The 24,064-nt window shown below is 36.1% G+C and overlaps 1 protein-coding gene across 2 annotated transcripts; it reads right to left on the bottom strand.

Annotated features, from left to right (window-relative positions):
• Positions 1-33: 33 nt before the first annotated feature.
• LOC136676398 (signal transducer and activator of transcription 1-alpha/beta-like) lies at positions 34-24,064 on the bottom strand. Of its 2 annotated transcripts, none has more exons than XM_066653383.1 (25): positions 23,898-24,064; positions 22,536-22,687; positions 21,843-21,993; positions 21,290-21,385; positions 20,907-20,996; positions 20,672-20,750; positions 20,445-20,536; positions 19,095-19,246; positions 16,519-16,677; positions 16,115-16,207; positions 15,639-15,698; positions 15,368-15,391; positions 13,617-13,704; positions 13,476-13,517; positions 13,201-13,284; positions 12,191-12,289; positions 10,973-11,108; positions 10,225-10,280; positions 10,053-10,144; positions 8,114-8,253; positions 7,769-7,957; positions 5,922-5,997; positions 5,762-5,831; positions 4,915-4,947; positions 34-4,048 (listed from the first exon to the last, which is right to left on the bottom strand). In XM_066653383.1, exons 2-25 carry the CDS (start codon positions 22,661-22,663, stop codon positions 4,025-4,027), a joined length of 2,253 nt encoding a protein of 750 aa, XP_066509480.1. In that variant the 5' UTR covers positions 22,664-22,687; positions 23,898-24,064; the 3' UTR covers positions 34-4,024. The 2 variants fall into 2 exon arrangements, with proteins under 2 accessions (XP_066509480.1, XP_066509481.1); XM_066653384.1 differs by having other exon boundaries at positions 23,909-24,053.

The raw sequence follows: 24,064 nt of genomic DNA, 5'->3' as shown, positions 1-24,064 counted from the left end.
AATAAAATTTTCTTATTTGTTATTTATTTATTTATTTATTTTTACACATTTGCTGGACGTAGATAACAAGACAAACCAGAACTTATTCCTCATTTTTCTGAAAATTATTCATTTTTAAAGGCCAGGATGCACTGAAGAGATTTGCATTTAAAAACAAACAAACAAGAAAACAGAACACTAAAAATTAATAATAGTTAACAAATAATATGATTTCAAGATGAGTTTGTATTTTTAAGAACCTACTAAATATGTGTCCGTGTCCCAGGGTCCAGGAAAAAGAAGAAACAATTGAAAATGTGCCAAGGTTTTTATGAGTGGTTTAGTTTATAATTTTCTACAGAGAACACACTTCTGGATTTTTTAGTAGACAATTACTTTTCATTTACAGAAATTTTGGGGAAAAAGCACCCTTATAACAGCCTCTGCAAAAGTTATGGCACAATATGGTACCTCAAATACATAAAAGTAAGCAAATAAATATAAGTTGTGCACTATAATAGCAGAAAGGTGCCGTATTTTAGCGTTTATTTTATCAATGTTTTTTTCACCGAAAAATCAATTTAAACATGTAATTTGGCCAAATTTTTAATCTAAAGTTATTCAGCAAGTCAGTATTAAGTCTTTTTTTCAGTAGATTTTGTACTGTATTTTGACTTCTGTAAAAAATGTCAACTTTGTAGTTCTAAAAGCATGGAACTGTAGCAGAACAAGCAGGCAACTTTAAATTTTGTTTTAATGCAATATACAGTCAAATGATGCGCTCCAGTAAAATTACATTTATTTGTGCAAAATAAATGACAGCTCATCAAGTGTTTTCATGCATAGTTTCTATTTTTAACATATGATCAATAAAAATAAAGCATGAAAATATAAAATGTGGGTGACGCGGTGGCGCAGCAGGTAGTGTCGCAGTTACACAGTTCCAGCGACCTGGAGGTTGTGGGTTTGATTCCCGCTCCGGGTGACTGTCTGTGAGGAGTTGGTGTGTTCTCCCCGTGTCCGTGTGGGTGTCCTCCGGGTGCTCCGGTTTCCTCCCACGGTACAGAAACACATGTTGGTAGGTGGATTGGTGACTCAAAGTGTCGATAGGTGCGAGTGTGTGTCTGTGTTGCCCTGTGAAGGACTGGTGCCCCCTCCAGGGTGTATTCCTGTTTTGCGCCCAGTAATTCCGGTAGGCTTCGGACCCACCGCGACCCTGAACTAGAAAAGTGGTTACAGACAATGGATGAAGGAATGAAAGAATGAATGAATATAAAGTGTGTCATGATGTTCACTGCATATTTCTCTAATTATACATTTTAAATGCTTAAATTAACTAAACTGTGCAGTAATATTATTTATTTATTTATTATTAATATTGCATATTTAATGTGTGTTCTCTGCAGAGAATTTATTCATTATTTTTCACTTGGAAAAGCGACCAATAAAATTTGTGAACAGGGGGCAGAGAAACATTTGCACAAGAAGAGCTGTAGACTCTCAGAAGCTTCAAATCTCCTCAGTGTACCCAGGCATCCATCAGAAACAAAGAGCTGATAGTGAAGGTCCTCTGAAGAAATTTACAAGCAATTACGGATGGAGTTGCACACAAAAAAAACCCACTAAGAATAAAAATAAACTGAAGTAGATGGAGGCTCACAAAAAGCACAAGAAGCGTGTGTTCAACAGACTTTATATTTCCGGTAAAAACACTTAGAATGCTACTTCACTACTGTATGTTTGTGTGTGTGTGTGTTAAGCATGAGGGTCACATTGTGAACATTATTTAAAGCAAAACAATAAAACTGTAACCATTAAACAAAACAAAACAAAACAAAAAAAACTAAACAGGAGGTAAAAGTGTAGTACAGGCCGTAGTCTCTTCCCTTGGCTGTATCTACATTACATATATCCAAAAGTATTTAGACACAACTCATCCAATGTTACCTTTGTATATTACTATAGAGGTTTGTTTTTCCTTTGATGCAGCAATAGCTTCTAATCTCCTGGGAAGAATAGACTGTAGACATTTGCTATGATGCCACCAGAGCATAGGGAAATTATGATTCAGCATTGTTCACAGATCATCACAAAGGTATAGGATAGAGCTTCATCACTCCTGAGAAAAGAGTTTTGCTGCTCCATATGTCACTGCTGGGGGACTTTATGCCTCTCTTGTGTATTTCAGCTACTAGTATTTTTATCAGTGGAGATTTCACACTAGGGCTGAAAGATTGGAAAAGGAAGGAAAGTTTCCAAAATTGCAGGAGCTGCAATTTTATTTATAGCCTGCATTATCAAGAACATCTCTTCGAAAATGGTGACATCTAGCTTTAATGCGACAGAGATAAATCAATCATTCTGCTGTACACATGATAATGATTACAACTAAATGACTGTCTGACACTGTTCAAAATTTAAGCTAGATTGTTGTGGTCTTCTCAGTTATAAAATCAGGCTTGAAATAATAGCAGTGGATGCACACAAAATAAGTGTCCAGATACTTTTGTACATAAGGTGTATTTTAGTGATACCTCATGTTGAACCTATCTGCTAAAACCAAGAAAACAACAATTCACTGGGTGTGTTTAGCGCTGTTACGAATGTACTTTATTGTCTTTGTTTACCTGCTTTTTTTTTTTGCTGTATTAGGCTTTTGTCCTATTGTGTGTATACAAACTGCACTGAGTATTTCACCCATGTAAATCAATTAAAAAAATGGAAGCTTCAAAGTTGTCTGTGAATTTTTGCTGTTTAAAAATGTCCGATGAGCAAAATCCAGTTATTTTTTGTATAAACATTAAGTGCTAACTAACTATTCAGTTTTACTCAGCTACTGTTTTGGCATTTGGTGCCATTTCCCTGCATGCAAAGATACACATTGATCAGCCAAAATAGTAAAATGACCTTTGATTGTTCCTACATTTGTCTATTTTATCAGCTCTATTTCTTCCTGTGCTCCTGGAGTGAACATCTCAGAGTCCACCTTGAACTAAGAATGTTCCACCAACTAAAACTATCCAGCCAACAGCATCCTGTCTCCTCTGAAGAAGGACAAGACAAACTCTTCAGCAACAAATGAGTTACTGTCTCTGAATTTACATCTACAGAGTGGACTAATAACGTAGGTGTGTCTAACACAAACACACCACCATCATGTTTGCATCAGTGCAGTGCTGAGAGAGAGCCTCCACCCAAATAATACTTGTGCTGTGGTGGTCCTCTCGGGGGCACTGAAGAACGGGGTGAAAGGGGCAAACACAGGATGCAGAAAAACAGATTAACTGAATTCTGCAATTGTAGAACTACAAAGGGCACCTATATGGTCAATGGAACGTTTAAAAAATGTATATATGTATATGACTATATGTGTAGAAGGAAAGTGATTTTAAAGTTATGGCTGACCAGTTTAAATAAAAAAAATTAAAATATAAAAAGTCAACTCTACTTAAGTACTTTTGATTATTACTTAAGATTATTTGATTCCAACTTTTGAAACTAAAATTCTTTTCTGCAACATTTCTATACTTTTAAATGAGGCTATATTTGTAAATATCCTGTGAGGCTATAAATAAGGCTTGCTTGCCAAATAAAGTAAAATATCTGAAGTGCCAGTTCACATAAATGTGGATAAAATTTCTCTTTACTTAATATCAGTAGACCAAGACAATATTGATAAAGTTTGCTTTCTTTCTAACACTCATTTACAGGTTATTCTGCCTTTAAAACTAAGGCCAAAAATTCAAATTGACAGTCACATTATCAGCTTTGTCCTTGAGCTTCAGGAAGATGGGGGATTTGGAGAAAAAGTGCTTATATTTTCTTTTTTTTTTTTTTTTCTTTTTTTTTCTTTTTTTTTTTTAAACATCACAGAACTGCCACAGTTGCATAACAGTAAGAGTTTTTAAAACTCTCACGGTGTTTACACTTCAGCAAATGTTACAGCAGGTGAATCATGAAATGTTTTCTTTTTAACCAGCTGGAGCTCTGGATCATTTCCTCATGAATAAGTGGAGATTCTCTGTCAGGCCATCCACTGTTTCCTTCATTCTGGAAACCCTCGGTACAGCTAGACACCAAAAAGAAAAAGAATACATTTAATTGTGAGTTTACACTAGATGTTCTTTTTTGTAATTATGTTATAATGTAAAATATGTATTATAAAAAGCTCTGGCTTGTATCTGTTGATTTTCAAATTGAAAGTTAAGGTTTCTCTATGATGAACAAATCATTAAAAATACATTCATTTGCTAAGTAATATAGCTAAATATACAGTATAATTGCTGAGTCAACATAATGGAAAAACAACATACAATATAAATTTGGCCATAACCTCTGCACATTTGCTGGTATGGACCATGCATATGAAGCCAACACCCATCCCACACCGTTGGATAGACGAATACAAGAAAGATGGTGGATTTGGGAGCCAGTTTGTCCGACACCGAAATGAGGTGGGTTCACAGGGTATATATAGGGCTGAGGGGAGGAGTTTGGGCATGGTCCTACCTATTTTCAAATAAGTTAAATTAACAGTAAGAGGATATGAAAATGTGCAGAGGTTTGTTTTCTATAGCAGGTGTGTATCTAAGGGTATACAGCTGCCAAATAAACTAATCAAACTGCACTGTTCCCTAAAGTGTACTTTTATTTTAAAAATAATTCAAAGAAAATTTGATTAATTTGCATTTCCTTTGGCTTTTCAAACTTGTCCAAGATTAAAAACTTCCCATCCAGATTTAAATTTGGTGGTTGGAAAACCTTCCTCTTTACAACCTCAAGGTATCAACCAAACTGGAGTTAAAATGTGTCCTTGTTTGCATAATGATAAAAATTGAACATTTATTTGGGTTGATGTTCATATACCTTAGTATACTGTAATGGAAAAGCCTATGTTGAAAACATGTTTTTATAATTTATTAGGTTTATTTTTACCTCTCCAATATCACCAGTTGTCAGATCCCGAGTCTGTAACAGGACACAAATTGCACACATCAGTGTAACATCATCATCCGATAAACTGGTGAAATATACTATAAATATTTTTACACTACCATACTTTATCAGAGTAAATGCTAATCTCTAATTTAATCAGTGTAATTCATTAGAACAAGATCTAATGTTTACAGTACTGTATTTTACCATGCACTTTACACAGAGTACTCTAAGACTTTCTACTTACTCTGATAATTCACCATAAACTTGTTTTTAGAGCTGATTTTTACAGCACTATTATTATAGTACATAATAGTAGGTATAGCACTATTCTTAATCAGAATAAGACTTAATGTGAACTGTAATGTATATTAATATATACTTTACTGGAGTAAGAGCTAATTTTTAAAATAGTGTTCTTTTTTTGTGTATTTTACCATGATGATTATATGAGCCAGTGTTAATGTTTACAGTACTGTACTTTACGATGTACATAACATACCAGAATAGGCACTAGTCTTTGCTGTACTGTACTATGTATACTAATTATATCATATGTTCTTAATCACTGTAAGCAATAATCATTGCCATACTGTATTTTACCATGTATTTGCCCTGTACAACCTTTACAATACTGAAATTTTATGAGTGTAATCAGTAATCTATACAATATATAATCTATAACAATACTGTATCTGAGTAAGCATTAACCTTAACTTTACTGTACATTATCAGTGTCAATCCTTACATTGTTAAAGTGCACCAGAAAGATAGTATTTCATAAAGGTACTTAGGTATTGTAAGTTTTTTTTTTTTTTTTAAATTGTAATTTATCATTCACACTTACCATTCTCTCCAGTTCTCCATACACCTCTGGAGACAGGGGCATTATATTGTCATTGTATTCGGATGTTTTCCTGTCAGTAAAACACAGTGGAGTAAGATTTACATTTACATCCTGCTGAACTGTTATTAGGAAAAAATTAATATATTTGATAATGGCTTACATCTCAGAGACAGAGATGAGGGTTGTGCTGATGTAACCTTCATCTTGTTTCTTATCCACGTCCATAGGCTCATGTTCTACAAAATGAGAGAAATATAAAAAGGAAAATGAGCAGAAAATGTATATTAATAAATATGAAAACACAAAAGCCCTTGTTAAATATATATATATATATATATATATATATATATATATATATATATATATATATATATATATATATATATATATATATATATATATATACACATATATATACATATATATACACACACACACTCTATCTCCTCTAAATGCAAACCTTGCGATATTTAAAAGCTGCTTATGTCCATGTCCCTTTGTTTTAAGTTTGATTAAATAAGAGCCAATCACAAAGCAATGAACTGCTACCGTCTTATCTATGATGAAAAGAAGAGAGCCATTACCCAGACATTACTAAACCAGTTAAATAAGAAAGTGAATAAATCTAAGCCTTGCCAAAAATCTGAACTACTGCTAACATCATCAGGTGTTACATCTTGATCTCTGCCTCCTGTTGCTCATGACCCATCTCAACCATCTCCCAATACAACCTCGTCCTTCTTCACTCAGTAACCATTTTCTTCTTGCCACTCAAAGCTGGTCCCGTGTTTATTAGTTTACAGTGCTATTATGCCATATGCTAACAACAATGCTGGATGTCAGGCTAACTCTTTTGCACATGTGAACAAACAGAATTTGCAAACGATTGTAAAAACGTTTGTATTTAGGGGACTATCTCTATAATCATATCTTTAATAAAAATATAAAAACATAAGTGCTTTCAGGTTTTAAAATTTGATTTAGTAAAAAACCAAAATTATTATTATTAATGATTTGAGGCATTCGGCTATATGGTGCATTACTTGTTTATGTAGTTACGAATTATAGATTACATATATATTGTAATGACACACTACATGTAGGATTGTATACAAACTTTACAATTACATCTGCCATTTTAGAAATTCTAAGTTCATAATAAGAACAGCAGAAAACATCTGTATACAATTAGAGGAAGGGAAAGCAAGTGTTTGGAATATAGATAAATGTAAGATGCCAGAAGCTTTCTAGGAAGTGAGTTCCAAAGTTCTTGAGCTGTCATACTGAACCTCCTACCACCAACTAAAAGCAATCTAAAACAGGCAACTCTGAGCACACCAGTACCAGAGGACCTAAGTGAATGGGCTGGGGTACGGATATGAAGAAATCCATGTATGGCTTTATGGGTTATGGGGAATAGCTTGTATTGAATTCGAAAAGTGGCAGGTAACCAGTGATGTTTGTGTAGGTGTAATGTGGGCAGAGTGTTTAGTCTGAGTGAGGAATCTAGCTGCTAATATATGTGCATTTGAGTAATTTAGTGAAATGTTTAGTGGGGAGACTTTAAAAAGGGCTTTACAAAATTCCAATATGAGGTGGAGTTTAGAAATATTAGAGGTTGAAGAAGGCAGTCTAATGAGAATAGGTTATCAAATACGATACCAAGATCACAAAAAGGCTGTGAGGGTTTAACATACTCTATCAATGCTGAAGATTATCATCAGAGAGGATGACATCAAGTAATTTTTGTTGACATATTTGACGGCTTGTATAATCTCTATGGGAAAACATGAAATGTGGTACCGTATATGTGCCTGATGTCTACATGCTCAATTCCTAGTGTTGGTTATGAAAGGAAACAGCCATGAGGCACTGGAGTGTGGAGCAGTAGAACTGTGTTCTCTGGAGTGATGGCACTCCATCCAAAACCACTGAGATGCAAAACTAATCATCACAGCAATGTAATGTAGAGTGTCTGAATGTTGAGGGAGTGAGTAGAGCACTTACTCTCGGTGGGTTTGGAGTAGTATTTGCGAAAAGCCTCATCTTTGGGAGTGGAGGGATACAGGAAGCGTAAAGGATCTTCAGGAACATTATCAGTTGCCATCACTCTGTAATTTCGGAGGATATCTGGCAGAGAGACTGCAGACAGCTCTTTCTTTGTATAGGGCTCAACAGACCGAACCTGTGGCTCATCTACACAAAATAAAAAATAATTATAATTAAAAAATAAATAAATAAAAAATAGAAACAAACCACAAACTTAGTCTTCAATCCAAATTGCTCTGCATTTTGAATGTGTTTTTTATTAGAATTTTTTTTTTATAAGATCAAGAGCAAGTTTTGGCTCACCATTTAAAGTGTGTTCTACCCAGCTGAAGGTGATGGCTCCATCGCGGTTGCTTTCACTGAAACGCAGCAAAAATGTTCCTGGAGCCTTATCACTGAGAAGAGCTTTTGTTCGGTCCTTCGTCACAAAACCCATAATACACCTGGCACAGAGTGAGAATGACGCAAAGAGAGAGAGAGAGAGAGAGAGAGAGAGCGCAAGTAAACAAATTATACAGAGAATAAGAGAAAGGGAATACAGACAAGAAAATAGGGGTGGGGAATTCACTGAGGATCCTTAAATGGAAAAACTGAAAAATTTAATAAAATTAATTAACTGATTGATGTATAAAATTGTATTTATTTATTAATTTTCAAAAATGGTTTCTAGTTTCCTGCAGGGATGATTCAAAGGAAGCATGTCTGTAAGCCTAAAAACAAACTGAATCTTTTCTATATGTAGAATTTATGTTTGCTTTCTTATGTAGAATATTTCTATAGTAAGCTGCAGTATGTATTTTGGAGTGATTTCAATCCAGTATGAATCTGAAGCCTGTGTAATTTTGTTCTGCTGGTAATAAATGCAGACTGATACTAATTTCAGTAGGAATCCTAAGTGTTTGTAATTTTTACAATATGATGGTAATGGTTGTGAAGTGTGTAGTTTTTACTGTTTTCACAGTCTGATGGTACTAGTCATGGAGTGATTTCACTCCAGTATGAATCTGCAGTGTGTAGTTATTTTTAAAGTCTGAAATGACTCTGTATGAATATACAGGTGCATCTCAATTAATTAGAATATCAAAAAGTTAATTTATTTCACCAATTAAATTCAAAAAGTGAAACAGTGAAATAGATTCATTACAAACAGAATGTTTGTAACAGAATATAATCTATTTCAAGTGTTTAATTTTTCTTTTAAATATGGCTTGCAGCCAATGAAAACCCAAAAGTCATTATCTACATAAATTAGAATAATCAACACAAAACACCAGCAAAGGTTTCCCAAGCTTTTAAAACGGTCCCTTAGTCTGGTTCAGTAGGCTACACAATCATGGGGAAGACCGCTGACTTGACAGATGTCCAGAAGGCAGCCATTGACACCCTCCTGCTGTATCCAAGCATATTAATGGAAAGTTGAAGTGTGGTAGAAAAAGGTGAACAGGTAACAGGGATAACAACAGCCTTGAAAGGATTGTCAAGAAAAGGCCATTAAAAAATTAGGGGGAGATTCACAAGGAGTAGACTGCTTCTGGAGTCAAGAGCCAACACACAAAGGTGTATCCAGGACATAGGCTACAACTGTTCCATTCCTTGTGTCAAGCCACTCATGACCCAGAGACAACACCAGAAGCGTCTTACCTGTGCCCAGGAGAAAACTTGGCACTAGTCTACACTGCCAACAGTACCAATACCTGGTTTAATAACCACAGTATCATGTGCTTGATTGGCCAGCAAACTCGCCTGACCTAATTTTCAAGAGGAAAATGAGCTGAAGGACGCTATCAAAGCAACCTGGGCTTCCATAACACCTCAGCAGTGCCACAGGCTGATCGCCTCAATGCCATGCTGCATTGATGCAGTAATTAATGTAAAAGAAGCCGTATACTGTACATGCTTTTCAGTAGACAAACATTTCTGTATTAAAAATCATTTAAAATTGGTTTTATATAATATTCAAATTTTCTGAGACAATGAATTTTGGCTTTTCATTCGGGTGTTTAATCATCAACATTAAAATAAAATAAATACATATACAATAAATAAATACATCCTTTAAATAGATCATTTTTCATGATATTCTAATTTATTGAGATGCACCTGTATATTATATTCAGATTCTATCTTTAGATATCTGAAGTCCAACAGTAACTGTGCAGCAAACCAGTATATATCTTAACTGTGTGAAATAATACAGACAGTTTATACCAAACCAGTCAGCCAATAAAATCCTGATTATTACCCATCATCCCACAAGCTCAGCAGGTGCCGTTTTATCAAGTCCAGGATTCCCTCGATCCACAGCCAGAAGGTGAAGTTTCTCTCACTGCCGCCCTACACAAATATACACATCAGTCAAACAGCTCATTGGATAGAGAGATTGTTATGATTATGTATTTGCTTGTTGTACAAACCTTGCAAAATTTATTCCAGGGAATCTGAGCTTCTGGGTCTTTTGATGCTTTTGGGCCTGATGGGGTCAAAGCACAAAATTATTCAATCCAGTAAATGAAAACAGATTTTAACAACACACAAACAAAAACACACAAGCTTTGTTCAAAATGGCTCCCTACATTTTTCACTATATAGAGCAGTATTGTAGGGAAGTGAAATCAGTGGGTAGTACCTTGTGTTTTTTACCAATCAATACTGTTTATTGTTGTTATCTGCTATAGTGTATATACTACTTATTACAGTGCATTGTCGGGTTGCCTGAGTGCACTAAAAATTGTTCACTATGTTTTTTGGACACCACTACAAAATGGCAGAATCCCTAAATAGTGCACTATATAATGAATAGGGAACAATATCAGACACAGCAACAGTTACACAGAACTATTTGTGTAACAATTACAATCTGCACAAATATCGACAAAGAACTTACAAATGCTACATATATTTTTATATTATATTAAAAATATTTTTAGAACACATTCAAGCTGGGAAATATATACCCATATACAAAGTGTAAGGTCCTGCTTATAAAAAGAAATTTGTAAAATAGTTCCTATTTAACAAATTCCATATTAAAAAAAATAGTATATTATATGTATACATATAGCATATGTAAGTGAAGCTTACTGAAAAAAAACCTCAATCTAGTGTAGATTATAGTTAGTAAAACACAGCCATATATTAAAGGCTACAATTAAAAACATTCACCCAGAAGTTTATGTCCCAGCATGCTTAGCTGTTCCACATTGAGGCCTCTCTTCGTGATGGAGGAAAACTGCCAGCTCAAAACCTCAGACAGCTGACCCCAAGTGACCGAAGGAGGGTTGACAAAGAACGAGAGATTCTAGAGAGGGAGAGAGAGAGCAAGAGACACAGAGGGTTAACTGGTCGAATGGTTTGTATTATGTGATTCTTGCATTATTACGTAAAGTCAACCATCTTAAGGAAATGATTGGAAAAAAAAAAAAAAAAAAAAAAAAAAAAAAAAAGGAGGAGCAACTCAAACAACAAATAACAACAAAACAATTTGTAAAAAAGTAGCTGCATTTCAAAGCTGAGACTGGAGCTTCAGAAAGACTCCTGAGGACCTGAAACATTCCACTGAAAAGAACAAGGTGGTTTCCAAAAGAGAAGCTGTTTCATAGGATCACTGAACAAATTCAACTGCATCAACAGCTTACTTTTAAAAAGACAAACTCTGATCTGGAGACTTCAGATTCCACCAAATTTTTATTTTTTTACATGGTGACATTCACCAATCAGCCATAAAATTATGATCACCTTGTTTTGTACTGACCAGACCTGAGCACTTTGTCGTTCTACAATTACAGACTGTAGCCCATCTGTTCCCGCATGCTTTGATTACCCACTTTCACCGTGTTCTTCAACGGTCTGGACCTTCACAGGACCACCACAGAGTTGGTATGATTTGGAATGGTGGATGATTCTCAGCTCTGCATTGACACTGATGTGGTGGTAGTGTGGTAGTGTGTGTTGGACTGGTATGAATAGATCAGACACAGTAGCCCCGCTGGAGTTAGAGCGACAAATGGACAACAGTCTGCTAATGTAGAACTACAAAGTGCTCCTGTATGGTCAGAGGAGCTGAGAGAATGGACAGTGAGTGTCAAAACAAGGAGGTTTTCATAATGTCATGATTGATCATGCATGCAGGAACTGTGGATAACTGAACAAAGTAACAGGTACATCATTGAATGCATGGGCACATCATCCAAATCTCTCAGAACAAAGCCTGCATTTCTTGGTAGTATTTGGAGGACCCTTCACACTGGAACAGCCTTCAGAGATGAAACTGCTTGACTGCAACCTGGACTTTGAGACTAGGCCAATATAGTGTGTGAAACTAAAACTGGACCTAGTGTCGCCTAAATTAAGAAATTATGGGGAAGAAATGCTTTGGTATACCTTGGGTTCCGGGGTCAGCATGTTGTACCACAGGATGGAAGCCCAGCCACAGGGCAACTGACTTACATTTGAGATCACTACAATGGGCAGAGAATGGGTCTACAGAGAGAGACAGAGACAGAGAGAGAGAAAGATTACTAGTCATCATTACTGTGGTAGTAGAAAAATCTTAACCCCTTGTGAATAGTAAACATGCTCTAGTAAGATGTGCACTGCAGACTGCCTCATGAAATATTCATATTATGGAAAATAGTGATTTTTTTCAGTGGATGCAGACTAATTTTGGATATAATCGACTGCCTATTAACACACAAACTGTGAAATAAAACATCCCAGTCCATTTTTAATAGGCTGACAATATCAGAAAACATATGCATTTGTATTACACCTCCAATTTACATAAAACCAGCCATTATGATTTTGCGCTGCTTTGTACATCAAGGGCAGAGACTTTAAACCTGTACCCAATGTTTAGTACTTACCTATTCAACTTTTTATAGTATAATACTTTTTTCCCCCCTCTCTCTTCCCTCCAGATGTGTATATATACATTATGCAATGGGTAGGATGTGGTGGGTTGGGTTGTTATTATGTTATGCTTACTGTAACATAACAAAGCTTTAAAAAAAAACACCTGTCTCCAATGACACTGTTGGACCTGCATTTACGTGAGTGCACAAAGATGAGGTTAAACTGAGTGCAGAAGTATAACAGTTCTGAGTAAAGGCGAAAATGAGAACTAAGAAGAAAAAGAACCAAGGGAAAATGACTAAAAACAAGCACTTTTTGCTCACTTGATTTTTACTATGGGTGTGGTTGTGTTGAACTGATATGTGATTCATTCTCATTTAAAAGGAACAGGCACTCAAACCAGCCTTTCTAAATAAGTGTGATTAAACTGTTAACTTGTGGAAAAGGGCCATGTTATGTCCCCTGTAATGCTAAAATCACTACACATCTATGAACTCAGCATCCAGTAGTATACTTATTAGTCAAATTTTTTATCTCACCTCAAAGTTGATTACGAGTCCGGACCAGCAGAGCTCTGCCTCAAAAGTGAAAGAGTGGAGCTCCTCAGTGACAATCAGTGGACCCTAGTGCGCACACACACACAAAAACACACTTAAAATGATCAATATTAATCAAGCAGGTAGTGTCTGCGACCAATATTTATTTATAATGTCTATATCTAACGTTACATCAAAACAGATTTTACAAGCATAAGATTACCAATAAATGAATTGTTCATAATATAATGTAAAATAAAAAAAATGTTATGCCCTACCTCGCTTGTTCTGCTTCCAGCCATCTTTCTTTCTTTCAGTTGCTGTTTTTGTGGGAAAAGAACATCAGAGCTTATACTTAGTGATAAGAAACTAATCAGAAGGATAACAAGGCATGTTATGAGTTTTTTCTCCTCTTTTACCAAATGTCTGAATTCTGCAGCCATCCCGATAGATTCCTCCATGTTCATCACTTTCATAGCGGTCCCCAGGATATTGAACTTACGGTAACTAAATACAAAAGCATGCATCAAAAAACAGGCTGTTTTAAAGTGATGGTTTATTATCATCATCACCACCATCATCATCTTTTCCATTTAATCCATTTCAGAATAACATCTCCAGTAACTAAAGACAGGCACAGAGTGCCCTAAACTACTTCATGTTGTCAATTAGCCAAGACATACTGGTTTTTGTTTATTTTTTAGCTTTACATTTGAGAAGCTTGTGGAAAAGTTATGAACATGAAAATCTCTCTTTGAGCAATATGGAGTTATTGGGTGATTTTTAATAGACGTCATTATATGATTTCTGTCAATTTTATTCATTGGACAACAGTGTACATCTATTTTCATCCTTTAAAGTAGAGATGCATGAGTACCGATACTGGTATCAGGTATTTGCCCGATACCATGTTCATTTGCTCGTAATCGTAATCACAAACAGGACTCCGATACCTTGTGCCTAGTGCGCGTTGCTGTGCTAATGAGCTAATGTGAATTATTTCACAAGTTCAATAAACCTTCCTTTCTATTCCTAGTAAACACAGCCACGCTGTCCGGTGTTTTGACGGGTTGTGCTACCTTGTCAAAATGTGCTACTTTGCAGCTCTGCACATGCTCAGACCCAATATTTTTCATGTTTTCATTTCTTTTTCGTGTTAAATCTGTTTTTTTTCCCTCCAGTGTATTACACAATATTAGTTTACTGTTATAATTTGCTTGAGTGTATCAAAACTGTAAATGACGAATTAAATGTAAAAAAAAAAAAAAAAAAAAAAAAAAAAAAAAAATATATATATATATATATATATATATATACTATAAAACTTTATCATCGTAATAATCTCATAATTTCTTTAATAAAGGGGATTTGGACTGTGCATATCTCCTGCTTATACTTCTGTAGGCAGCATTTTCTGCTACATTTATCCCACCTAATGTTTTATTTAAACTACGTATAATAGTACTCTATGGCAGCACATCTCGAACACTGGCACGTATACTTATGCTATCATGCATATATTTTTTTTTTGTTTGTTTTTTTGTTTTTCTCTGTATTTTCCTCCCAGGAAATGTTCCAGGAAAATTCCCAGCTGTTATCATATAACAGAAACTGTCTTACCAAACTCTCTTACAGAGCAAATGCATATCCAGAACTTGTTGCTCATCTTACTAATTTATAGATCGGTACGTTATTGATCCCAGTGGGAAATTCAAATTATTGGTATAATGTGGGAAAATGCTAAATAAAAATGGACAGTTCCAGAAATTAACAATAAAGTTTTTAATTAAAAAAAAAAAAAGGTTTAATTAATAACTACACTAGTACACAATGCTCCTGATTGTTTAATTCTAAATCGGCAAGTACAAAAATGCACATACTTGGTTGGGGAAAAAAATTTTATTTATGCATCCCTATTTTTAAGTGTTTTGATGTGTAGTGAGACAGATAAGAATTAACACACAATATGGTATGTTATCTTTTACCTGGCTGGCCAACAAGTAAATGCAATTTCTAATTGTGAGAGGGCATTGTGGAAGCCAATATGTGGAGTTCAATATTCTCTATAAACATCCCAGATGCCACCCCGTCCTGAATGATTAAATTGGCTAACAATGTACTTACAACCACAAACAGGACTGTGGTGTAAACATTATACTCAGAATCTTACCCTTTCCGCTCCTCCGTTACATCTCTATAAAAACAAAGCAAAAATGACATCAGACGTTCATGTAAACATGCATTACAACAATGATTTAATATTATATAAGAGCATTTTATATGAGGAGTTGACTACATTAAAAATGAGCCTCTGTACGTAATTGTCAGAGGGAGAGACCAGTATCAAAGGTATTCTGGCTACTACTATTTTGCTCAAACCATCCTAACACAGAGCAGTGTTTTACATTTATAACTGGTTGCTAGCTGAAGGAGTCACTTACTTATCAAAGTTCACCTTGACTCTGACCATGTGATTGAATTCTTGAAGTCTCACCAGCAATCTGGAGAAGAAAGTCATAGACAAAGGTTACATCCTAAAAGGTATTAATGCATTTCTGGGGTATTTTGTGTGCGAATCTAAATGTGAGCTGGAAGATTTATCTAGTACTCTGAAAATCTTTCATATTTTAGCAATGTGGACCAGTTAGATTGTGTATGGATGAGTGTTGGAGGTTGAATATATTTGGTGAGTGTGTGTATATGTAGAAGCAAGTGTGTTTATTGAGTGTGTGATGGCAGGCTGACTGTGTGTTTTGTAAGAAGGCTTTATTACTTGTTACTTGTACTTTGGAGAGCATGGTTAAGGAGGTTGAGTGTGTGTTTTGTAGTGTGTGTTTTGTAGTGTGTGTGTGTGTGTGTGTGTGTGTTGAGAGTGTGTGTTTGATTGGTATGTGCATGGAGTCTGGTGGGGTGTTACCTGACTTTGAGGGTAAATAGAACACCAGTCTTCAGTACTAGGGGCCTCTGCAGCTGTGTGGGCATGCATGGTTGTCTTTCCACCACCATGGAGCTTAAAAAAAAAAAAGTTCAGGTGTCAATTGCCTCCAATGTAAGTTAATTTAAAAATGTACGCAAATTCTAGTAACCACAAAACTTTAACACAATGTAATTATTGGTGGAAGGGGTATGAAATTGTGGTAAAATATGATACCACTGAACCAAAGACTATTCTATTGCATTTCTCAATATTTTACACTAACACACACTGCTATGGAGCTATGGACATATGACAGTTATATAACATTGCAGGGCCTCCAATAATGTAAAATAAATAAATAAATATATGCGTAAATAAACAGTGTTGTTGGTTTAAAGATTTACTTGGTGATTAATGTCTTTAGGAGTGTTAGTGCCCTCTCCTCCAGTGTGCCCCTGCTTAGTGCAATAGGATCATGCTGGTATGAATATTTCTGCTCCAGCTCCAGAAGCTTCTTCAGCTGCTGACGAACCTGTAGCAGGCACTCACCTACTGCCGTGAACCTGTCAGAAACAGAAATATAGAAATTTTAATTAACTCACTTGTTTGTGAGTGGGGCGGCACGGTGGCGCAACAGGTAGTGTCGCAGTCACACAGCTCCAGGGGCCTGGAGGTTGTGGGTTCGATTCCCGCTCCGGGTGACTGTCTGTGAGGAGTTGGTGTGTTCTCCCCGTGTCCGCGTGGGTTTCCTCTGGGTGCTCCGGTTTCCTCCCACAGTCCAAAAACACACGTTGCAGGTGGATTGGCGACTCGAAAGTGTCCGTAGGGTGTGAGTGAATGTGTGTGTGTCTGTGTTGCCCTGTGAAGGACTGGTGTCCCCTCCAGGGTGTATTCCCGCCTTGCGCCCGATGATTCCAGGTAGGCTCTGGACCCCCCGCTACCCTAAATTGGATAAGCGGTTACAGATAATGAATGAATGAATGTTTGTGAGTGGATGAGTTTTAAGTTCATTCATTATTTATCTTACATTTAAGGTAATGTTAATTACATTTTCATCTAACTACACATAACAAAATGGCCTTAAGACATATGCCACTATGAAACTCTGATTTTAATCCAGGATGAATCTGCAGTGTGTGTAGTTTGTACTGTCTGACAGCAATAACCATGGACTGTTTTGAACCTGCATAGTAAGTAATTTTACAGGAAACATTAATTCGTTTTAGAGTAACAATAAATGAGTGATTATAACCCAGCTTGAATTTGCAGTCCCTTAAGCCTCAAACTGGCATGAGAGACTTAGCTCCATATTGCATCACATAGTTGAGCAACTTCCTGTACACTTACACAATGCGTAGAAAAACTGTGGCAATGTGCTACAGACTCTGTAAAAAAGGCTAAAAATATTTATTCCAAACTGATGGCATACCCTTTTGACCCCTTAAAACGAACAACTATGACACACACATTAAGCTTAGAACTTGACATAAACTACTCAGTAACTAAAATGTATTAATTAATGTCATTATTATGTAATGTAATGATTAAGCGAATATTGTAAGTAATAGGGATGTTTCGTAATTTAAAAGTTTTAATGTATAAATATTTTAAAAATACTACAATAAACGTTCATACTAAAATGATTAAAATAGATTCCTCATCAGAGTGTGTGTCGCCCTGCTAAGGAACAACACACCCTCCAGGGTGTGTTCCTGTCTTGACCCCAGTGACTCCGGGGAGGCTCCGGACCCACCGCTACCCCAAATTGGATAAGCGGTTACAGTCAATGAATGAATGTGATCACTGGTCAGTTCCCACTCTTGGGCTAATCCAGTTAACCTGTTGCAAGGGTGAAATATTTGATTCATGTGTGTTGGGACATTAACATACCTGACTCAGTTGTGTTAGGAATATAAGTTAATTGGGAATATTGGTGCACCTGACTTATACCTGACCCAGATGTATTGGGAATAATAACAGTAAAAATCTGTGACAAATATGTACAGCACTAGCACACCTAGCTCAAGCTTACATAGCTCAGGTGTGTTGGGAACACCTGCATAATTATTCAAGTATCTTTTGGTGGCTTACCTGGCTCAGATTTATTAGAAACATTAATCTACTTTGTTCATATCTGAATAAGATGCAATCAAAACAATAGTGTACCTTTTTCATTATTACGTACACTAGCTTACATATGTTTAGAACACCTACACACCTGGCTCAAACGCGTTGATTACACTAGTGTACCTAGCTCAGATGTGCTCAGAACACCAAGGTGTTCCTACCTTATATTCGTGTTCTGAGCGCAATTGAACATCTATTCAGAAAGACAGTGCAAGTAAATTTGGTGTTTTTAAACTTTGTAATTTTTTTTTTTTGGTATTACCCTGATATAAATGGATCAGATACAGCAGTGCTGCTGAAGTTTTCTAAGACCCCAGCATCAGTGTTGGACTGAAGGTCCATACAGCAACAGCATTGTGTGGGCAGTGCCAAGTGACTACAGATAAAGGACTAGAGAATGATAAACGAAAAATGTGTAGCACCTCATAAGCTACTGTCTCTGACTTTGTATAGAAGGTGGACCAACAAGCTTCATGTGTTTAATAGAGTCGACAGAGTTTTTAAAACTCATGTAGCACTAACACATCACCCCAGTGCTGAGAATGAGCCACCACTCAAACCATACTTGCTCTGTTATGGATCTGTGTCTTGACCATTAAAAACAGCATGACCAAGGGCTAACAAATTATGAAGATCAACAGATAGACTACCGTATTTAATTGTAGAATTATAAATTATATTTACATGGTGAGTGTAGCTGATAAAATGAAACGAGTGTAGAAATGACAACATAAATTTAATGTTTTAACTGCTTGGTGTGTATAGCATTGGCCTGTCCAGAAAATGATCATATCTAGCTCAGGTGTTTTGGAAGCTTATCACGTGAGACTCATTGTGCCAGGAAATGTCTTACCAGTTCTGCAGCTGATCAAGACAAACATTGGTGAGGCCTCCAATGCATGACATTTGCTGACGTCGTTTCCATTCACTTAGTTCCACAGTGATCAGCTCGTACTCCAACTGCTCCACCAGGTTCAGCACCTCTGACATCTGACTCACCACTCCCTAGATATACACCCAAATTCAGCGTGTCCATTAAAAAATTAAGCTTCCTGATATTCCAAAATATGGTCAAGCACATACTGTGTTTGGTATTTGAAGTTTGTTCAAGATGACCACTACTTCTGTTCTCAGCTACATACTTAGGTACTCTTCCCCCCACACATCTTCATGTGCCTCAACAGTTAAATCCATTTTAAGGCAAGTGAGTAAATCTAATTGCATTTATACAGCATCATAATTTGTTTCAAATGCTACACAGCAGGCAGGAGTGGCCCAAATCAGATTTCATGATCCAATCTGTTCTTTTTTCCCTGGCATTCCCATTATCTATATAATGTGACCTATATCTGACATCAGTCTGAACAGATCATGCTCCTAAACTGCCCCACATGTACAAATGACAATGCTTCAGGCTCAGATTACAAAAGTCAGCAATTATTCATTGGCCAAGCATATGAATATCTGTTACACTCTACGTGCAAATTTGCCAGGTCTGTCTCAAACGCAAGGTCTCCAAAAAAGAGAACAAGAGATTTAAAAAAAAAAAAAAAAAAAAAAGTATCCTTGACCCACATTTAAGCAGCCTTCCTATAGACATGAACAATATGAAATTGATAATGAACTGCTAAGAAATAGCTCTTCTTGTGTTTGTTTCATAAAACACTTAATACAAATTTTCATGAGATTTATTTTCTCACAAACGAGTGACAGGAACTTGGATTAAGAAATTTCACATGTTTTTCGTTGGCGAATATGCTCTACAAAAAGAAAATGTTTTAAATCGGTGAAAATGAAAATGCTTTGGACCCGAGTCTATAAATCATTCTTAACGGCCATGGAGTGAGATCACATGAATTCAGAGTCAAACAGATCGGAGATATATATATATATATTCAATACCACATATTTCTGCTAATCATACAGCAACAAAATAAATACATCTGTCTCACTTATGAAGAAACACATAGAATCTGGCCACTTTTATCTGTTTTGTGAACAAGATAAGGATAAGAACAAGGATACTTTAAAATTTTTTACTTTAAAAAGTAACCTGTACCATAGGTTGAACTTCAAATTAAAACCACATGAAGGATCTTTTCTACTCTGTCACAGTTAATACAATGTCAATTATTTCCAGAAATATTCTACAGAGTTGACTTGTTGACTTATAATATATTTGCACCATACATCAGCCTCTTACCCCTCTCATGTCATTGAGCTTCATGAACATTGCTTTCAGGTAAAGCTTCTCACGATTCAGTTCCTCTCTCGATATTGTGCCATTGAGTTCCTCTGTTAAAAGCAAACATGTTCTCATAATCCAAAGAATCTCATAAAAGAGATCTAAAAAAAGAATCTCAAAAAGCTGTATATTAAAGTTGAAAACTGAGAGAAACAGTAAGAAAAACTGTAAAAATACACACTAACCTTGGCTCTGCAGTGTTTTGCTCTTAAAATCATGCTCATCTTGCAAATCCTCCAGATTTTTTATGTTCTGTTCAGTTTCCTGTGCAGATTGATGTAAAATGTTTACAAAATATTAAAATATTTATTCAAAAATGACTGCATGACTTAACTAAAAATAAACAACGGCATATAGATTATATATATTTTAGTGACTAATAACAGAATAGTTTTATTTTAGTAAATGACCAGTCCTCACCTGTACTTTAGTCTTAATGTCCTTCACCTTGCTATCCAGCTCTCTCTGTTTCTCCATCATCATGTCACTCTGAGTACTCTGTGTTGTGCTCTGCCACAGAAACATCAAGTTTGCATATATGTTTATGCATCAGAAACCCCCAACATATAGGACTGTAGTTACAATTTATCAGCACCCTTCTAAATCATCAATCAGTTTCTAACCTGAATTTACCACAACAAGCAGATGCATTTCACAACAGAAGGGTATCTGATGTCATTACTATTTTGTAACTCTGAAAAACACAATCTCATGAATTTCACTGTCCCTAATTGGCTGCAATTCATCTGAAGTACTGCACCATTTTATTCAGATATCTTTATGGTCAGACATTTGCAGCCTACCTCTGAAACTTGTGCAGCTGCCAGGATCTTCCTCTCCTCACTTAGGTTCTTGCTGATGATCATTGCCATAGAAACAGGGTTGTCTTGGAACAGAGTCTGCAAGATAAATAAGTATGTAATCATGTTATCTGGAATCCACATCACGTCTCTGACGTCGAAGAGGTTAGATGTTAACTCGTGTTCAAAGAGAACAAAGTACATGAATGGTTTTGGGAGCAACATGTAGTGCTACTAAGCATTTTCAAAGATTTCAGACCTTTGAAACGAAGTAGTGCATACATCTGAAAAAGGCATGCTGAAAAAAAGTGGACTGTGCGTCAATTTGTAACAAATCAAAGAATCTGTACCTTGATACTAAGTAACAGACACTGGGATTTTAGACATTATTAGTGTTTAGTTGCTGATATTTGTGATTCTCCCATTGTTCTCTCTTACAATAATAAAGAGAGCTGCATTTATACTTTTAAAAGAAATACAAAACATCATGTATGTGAGTGCATAGAGCAACATGTTGAGAAAAAGGATCTAAGAAACCACAAGCACTGTCTCTGACCTGCAGGTTGCGTTTGATCTTGCGGATGTTGTGCTGATTCAGGAAGTCCTTCTCCATTGCAAAGCGGCTGTGCTGATGGTCCAGCTGGGTCAGAAGATCATGGAACCTCACAGTTGCTAGAGACTCATTCTCAACATTTGCAACATGGTCCCTGGAGGAAGGGAGGAAATGATGGGAACAATAGGTATTAGCATTTCAGTTTTGCTCTATTCTACCTTCACAAGCCCATATATAAAATAAATATGCAGCACAAATGAAAGATGCAACTTCAGATGAGTTAAAACTAGAGCTAAGTGTTATAACCTATGTGATGGGGAAGCTACCATTATAGTTTTAAGATTCGTTCAATAATAGTAAGATTAACATTAATACATGAAGATATTCATTTGGAGTGTTGAAAAAAAATTCAATTCTACAAACATAAGAACAAACTCCAGATATTTGTTTTAATTGTCAAGTCATTGGCCGTGTATTAAGCCAAGCTGCACCCTTATATGCTTCCATTTAACATCCATCATTAAACAAACAACTCAGCTATTTAAAACTCAGGGTCTAAAAGATTGAAAATGAATGTGATCAATTCTCATGCATCACATTACCTGGAATAAAAAAGGGGGCTTAAAGAAGTAATTTTTTGTAAAATAAATGTAAATAAGTGTTTTAATTAATGCTGATGCCTGTTCTAGTTCTCACCAGTCATGACTTTCGATCCAGGTACTCAGGTATTGACGGATGGCCATGGGGAACGTGTCATCGTAGAGTTGATCCACCTGCTCCAAAAATTTTGAATCTAGCTGTTGCAGCTCCAGCCACTGACTCATCTCCACTTGTTACTCTGGGAGTCACTGGGGAGGAAAATATTTTAATAACTAGGTGGATCAGCATGTGTATAAGCCAACAGACATTCTTTATGCTGAAACTTTAACTAAAGATGCATGACTAATTGTAAGACATTTACATTCACATTTATGGCACTGAATATCGTTAGGATTCTTTTCGATGACTGCAACTGGTAGACAGCAATTTCACTGTCTGAGCTGGGAAAAGACCACTAGTCTGTTGTGTCTGGTAGCAACTATTTACCCAACAACCACTACTACAGAGACAGCAAAAAATATTTAACCCAAATGTGGCACATTTGCACGTCTTTTATAGCCCTGGAATGACAGCATTGACTCACAGTGAGCCTGGCTACCTTAACTCAGCCACAGGTCCACTTTACATGTGACAGAGGTTAACAGTTAGCCCACATCCGGCCCACACTGCATCTTCTATAAGCCACTGGCAACACTTGCCAGTAGTATAACTGAACCATAAGTGACAGATTTGACCCAAATGTGTCTGCTATCAGGGTATGAGTATCACAACAAAAAACTTCTTCAGTGTTGTATATTTAGTGAATGAAGCAGTAATGGCTGTCACAACAACTTGAGACACCACAAATACTTTTCAAGTAATTAAATACATATTTATTTGCTTTGAGGGACCAAATAAAAAATACACATATGCATTCACCTGTTACCTTTACCATTAACAAAAGTAAGCTGCATTCATTTCTGCACATAGGTATCTACAAGGTATCCAAGATAGACTCTGTTAAGTGGAGAGTTAAACATGGTGTAATTGTAAACGTTAGCTAGTTAACGCGACATTTAGACAGTAGTTATATAAAATGGCAGTTGTATGGACGTAGAGACGGGGGTTGTGTCCGATTTTTACTGCGTGTCCGATATACATCATCATCAGGTTTATATTGTGGCTGATATAAAAGACAAGTTTGAAGTTAACGCTAGTTACTCATTAGAATGTCATCGGAATTAGCCATTCCACCTTAAATTATACAGTAGCTATCTACATGTAACAACGGCGCTACTTAAGGTGGAAAAGACAATTCAAGTGAAAACAAGCTGTCGAAAAAGTAGCAACTGTCAGCCTTTTAAGTTACATGTCATAATTTAACGTTCACTACTGCACCATTTACGTTGGAATGAATAATTATAAGAAGCTAGCGACAAAGAATTTAACTTTATCTTAAATAGTTACATCTTAGCTTACCTGGCACGTACGAGAGTAAAAACGAATTTAGTTCCCTTCTGTTGATATAACAGCAGCTGCTGAGGTTTAATACAGCCTCTTATAATACCTTTGTCGCATTTAATTCCGTACAAAAACACACAAACTATGCTTTTCTATCTCCTCCAACGCAGTCCCATAGCAGAGGC

This window comes from Hoplias malabaricus, chromosome X2, assembly GCF_029633855.1.
Source record: "Hoplias malabaricus isolate fHopMal1 chromosome X2, fHopMal1.hap1, whole genome shotgun sequence".
In the NCBI taxonomy this organism is placed as follows: Eukaryota; Metazoa; Chordata; class Actinopteri; order Characiformes; family Erythrinidae; genus Hoplias; species Hoplias malabaricus.
The sequence above is the reverse complement of the archived record's forward strand: the minus strand, read 5'-3'. Positions and strand labels throughout refer to the sequence as shown.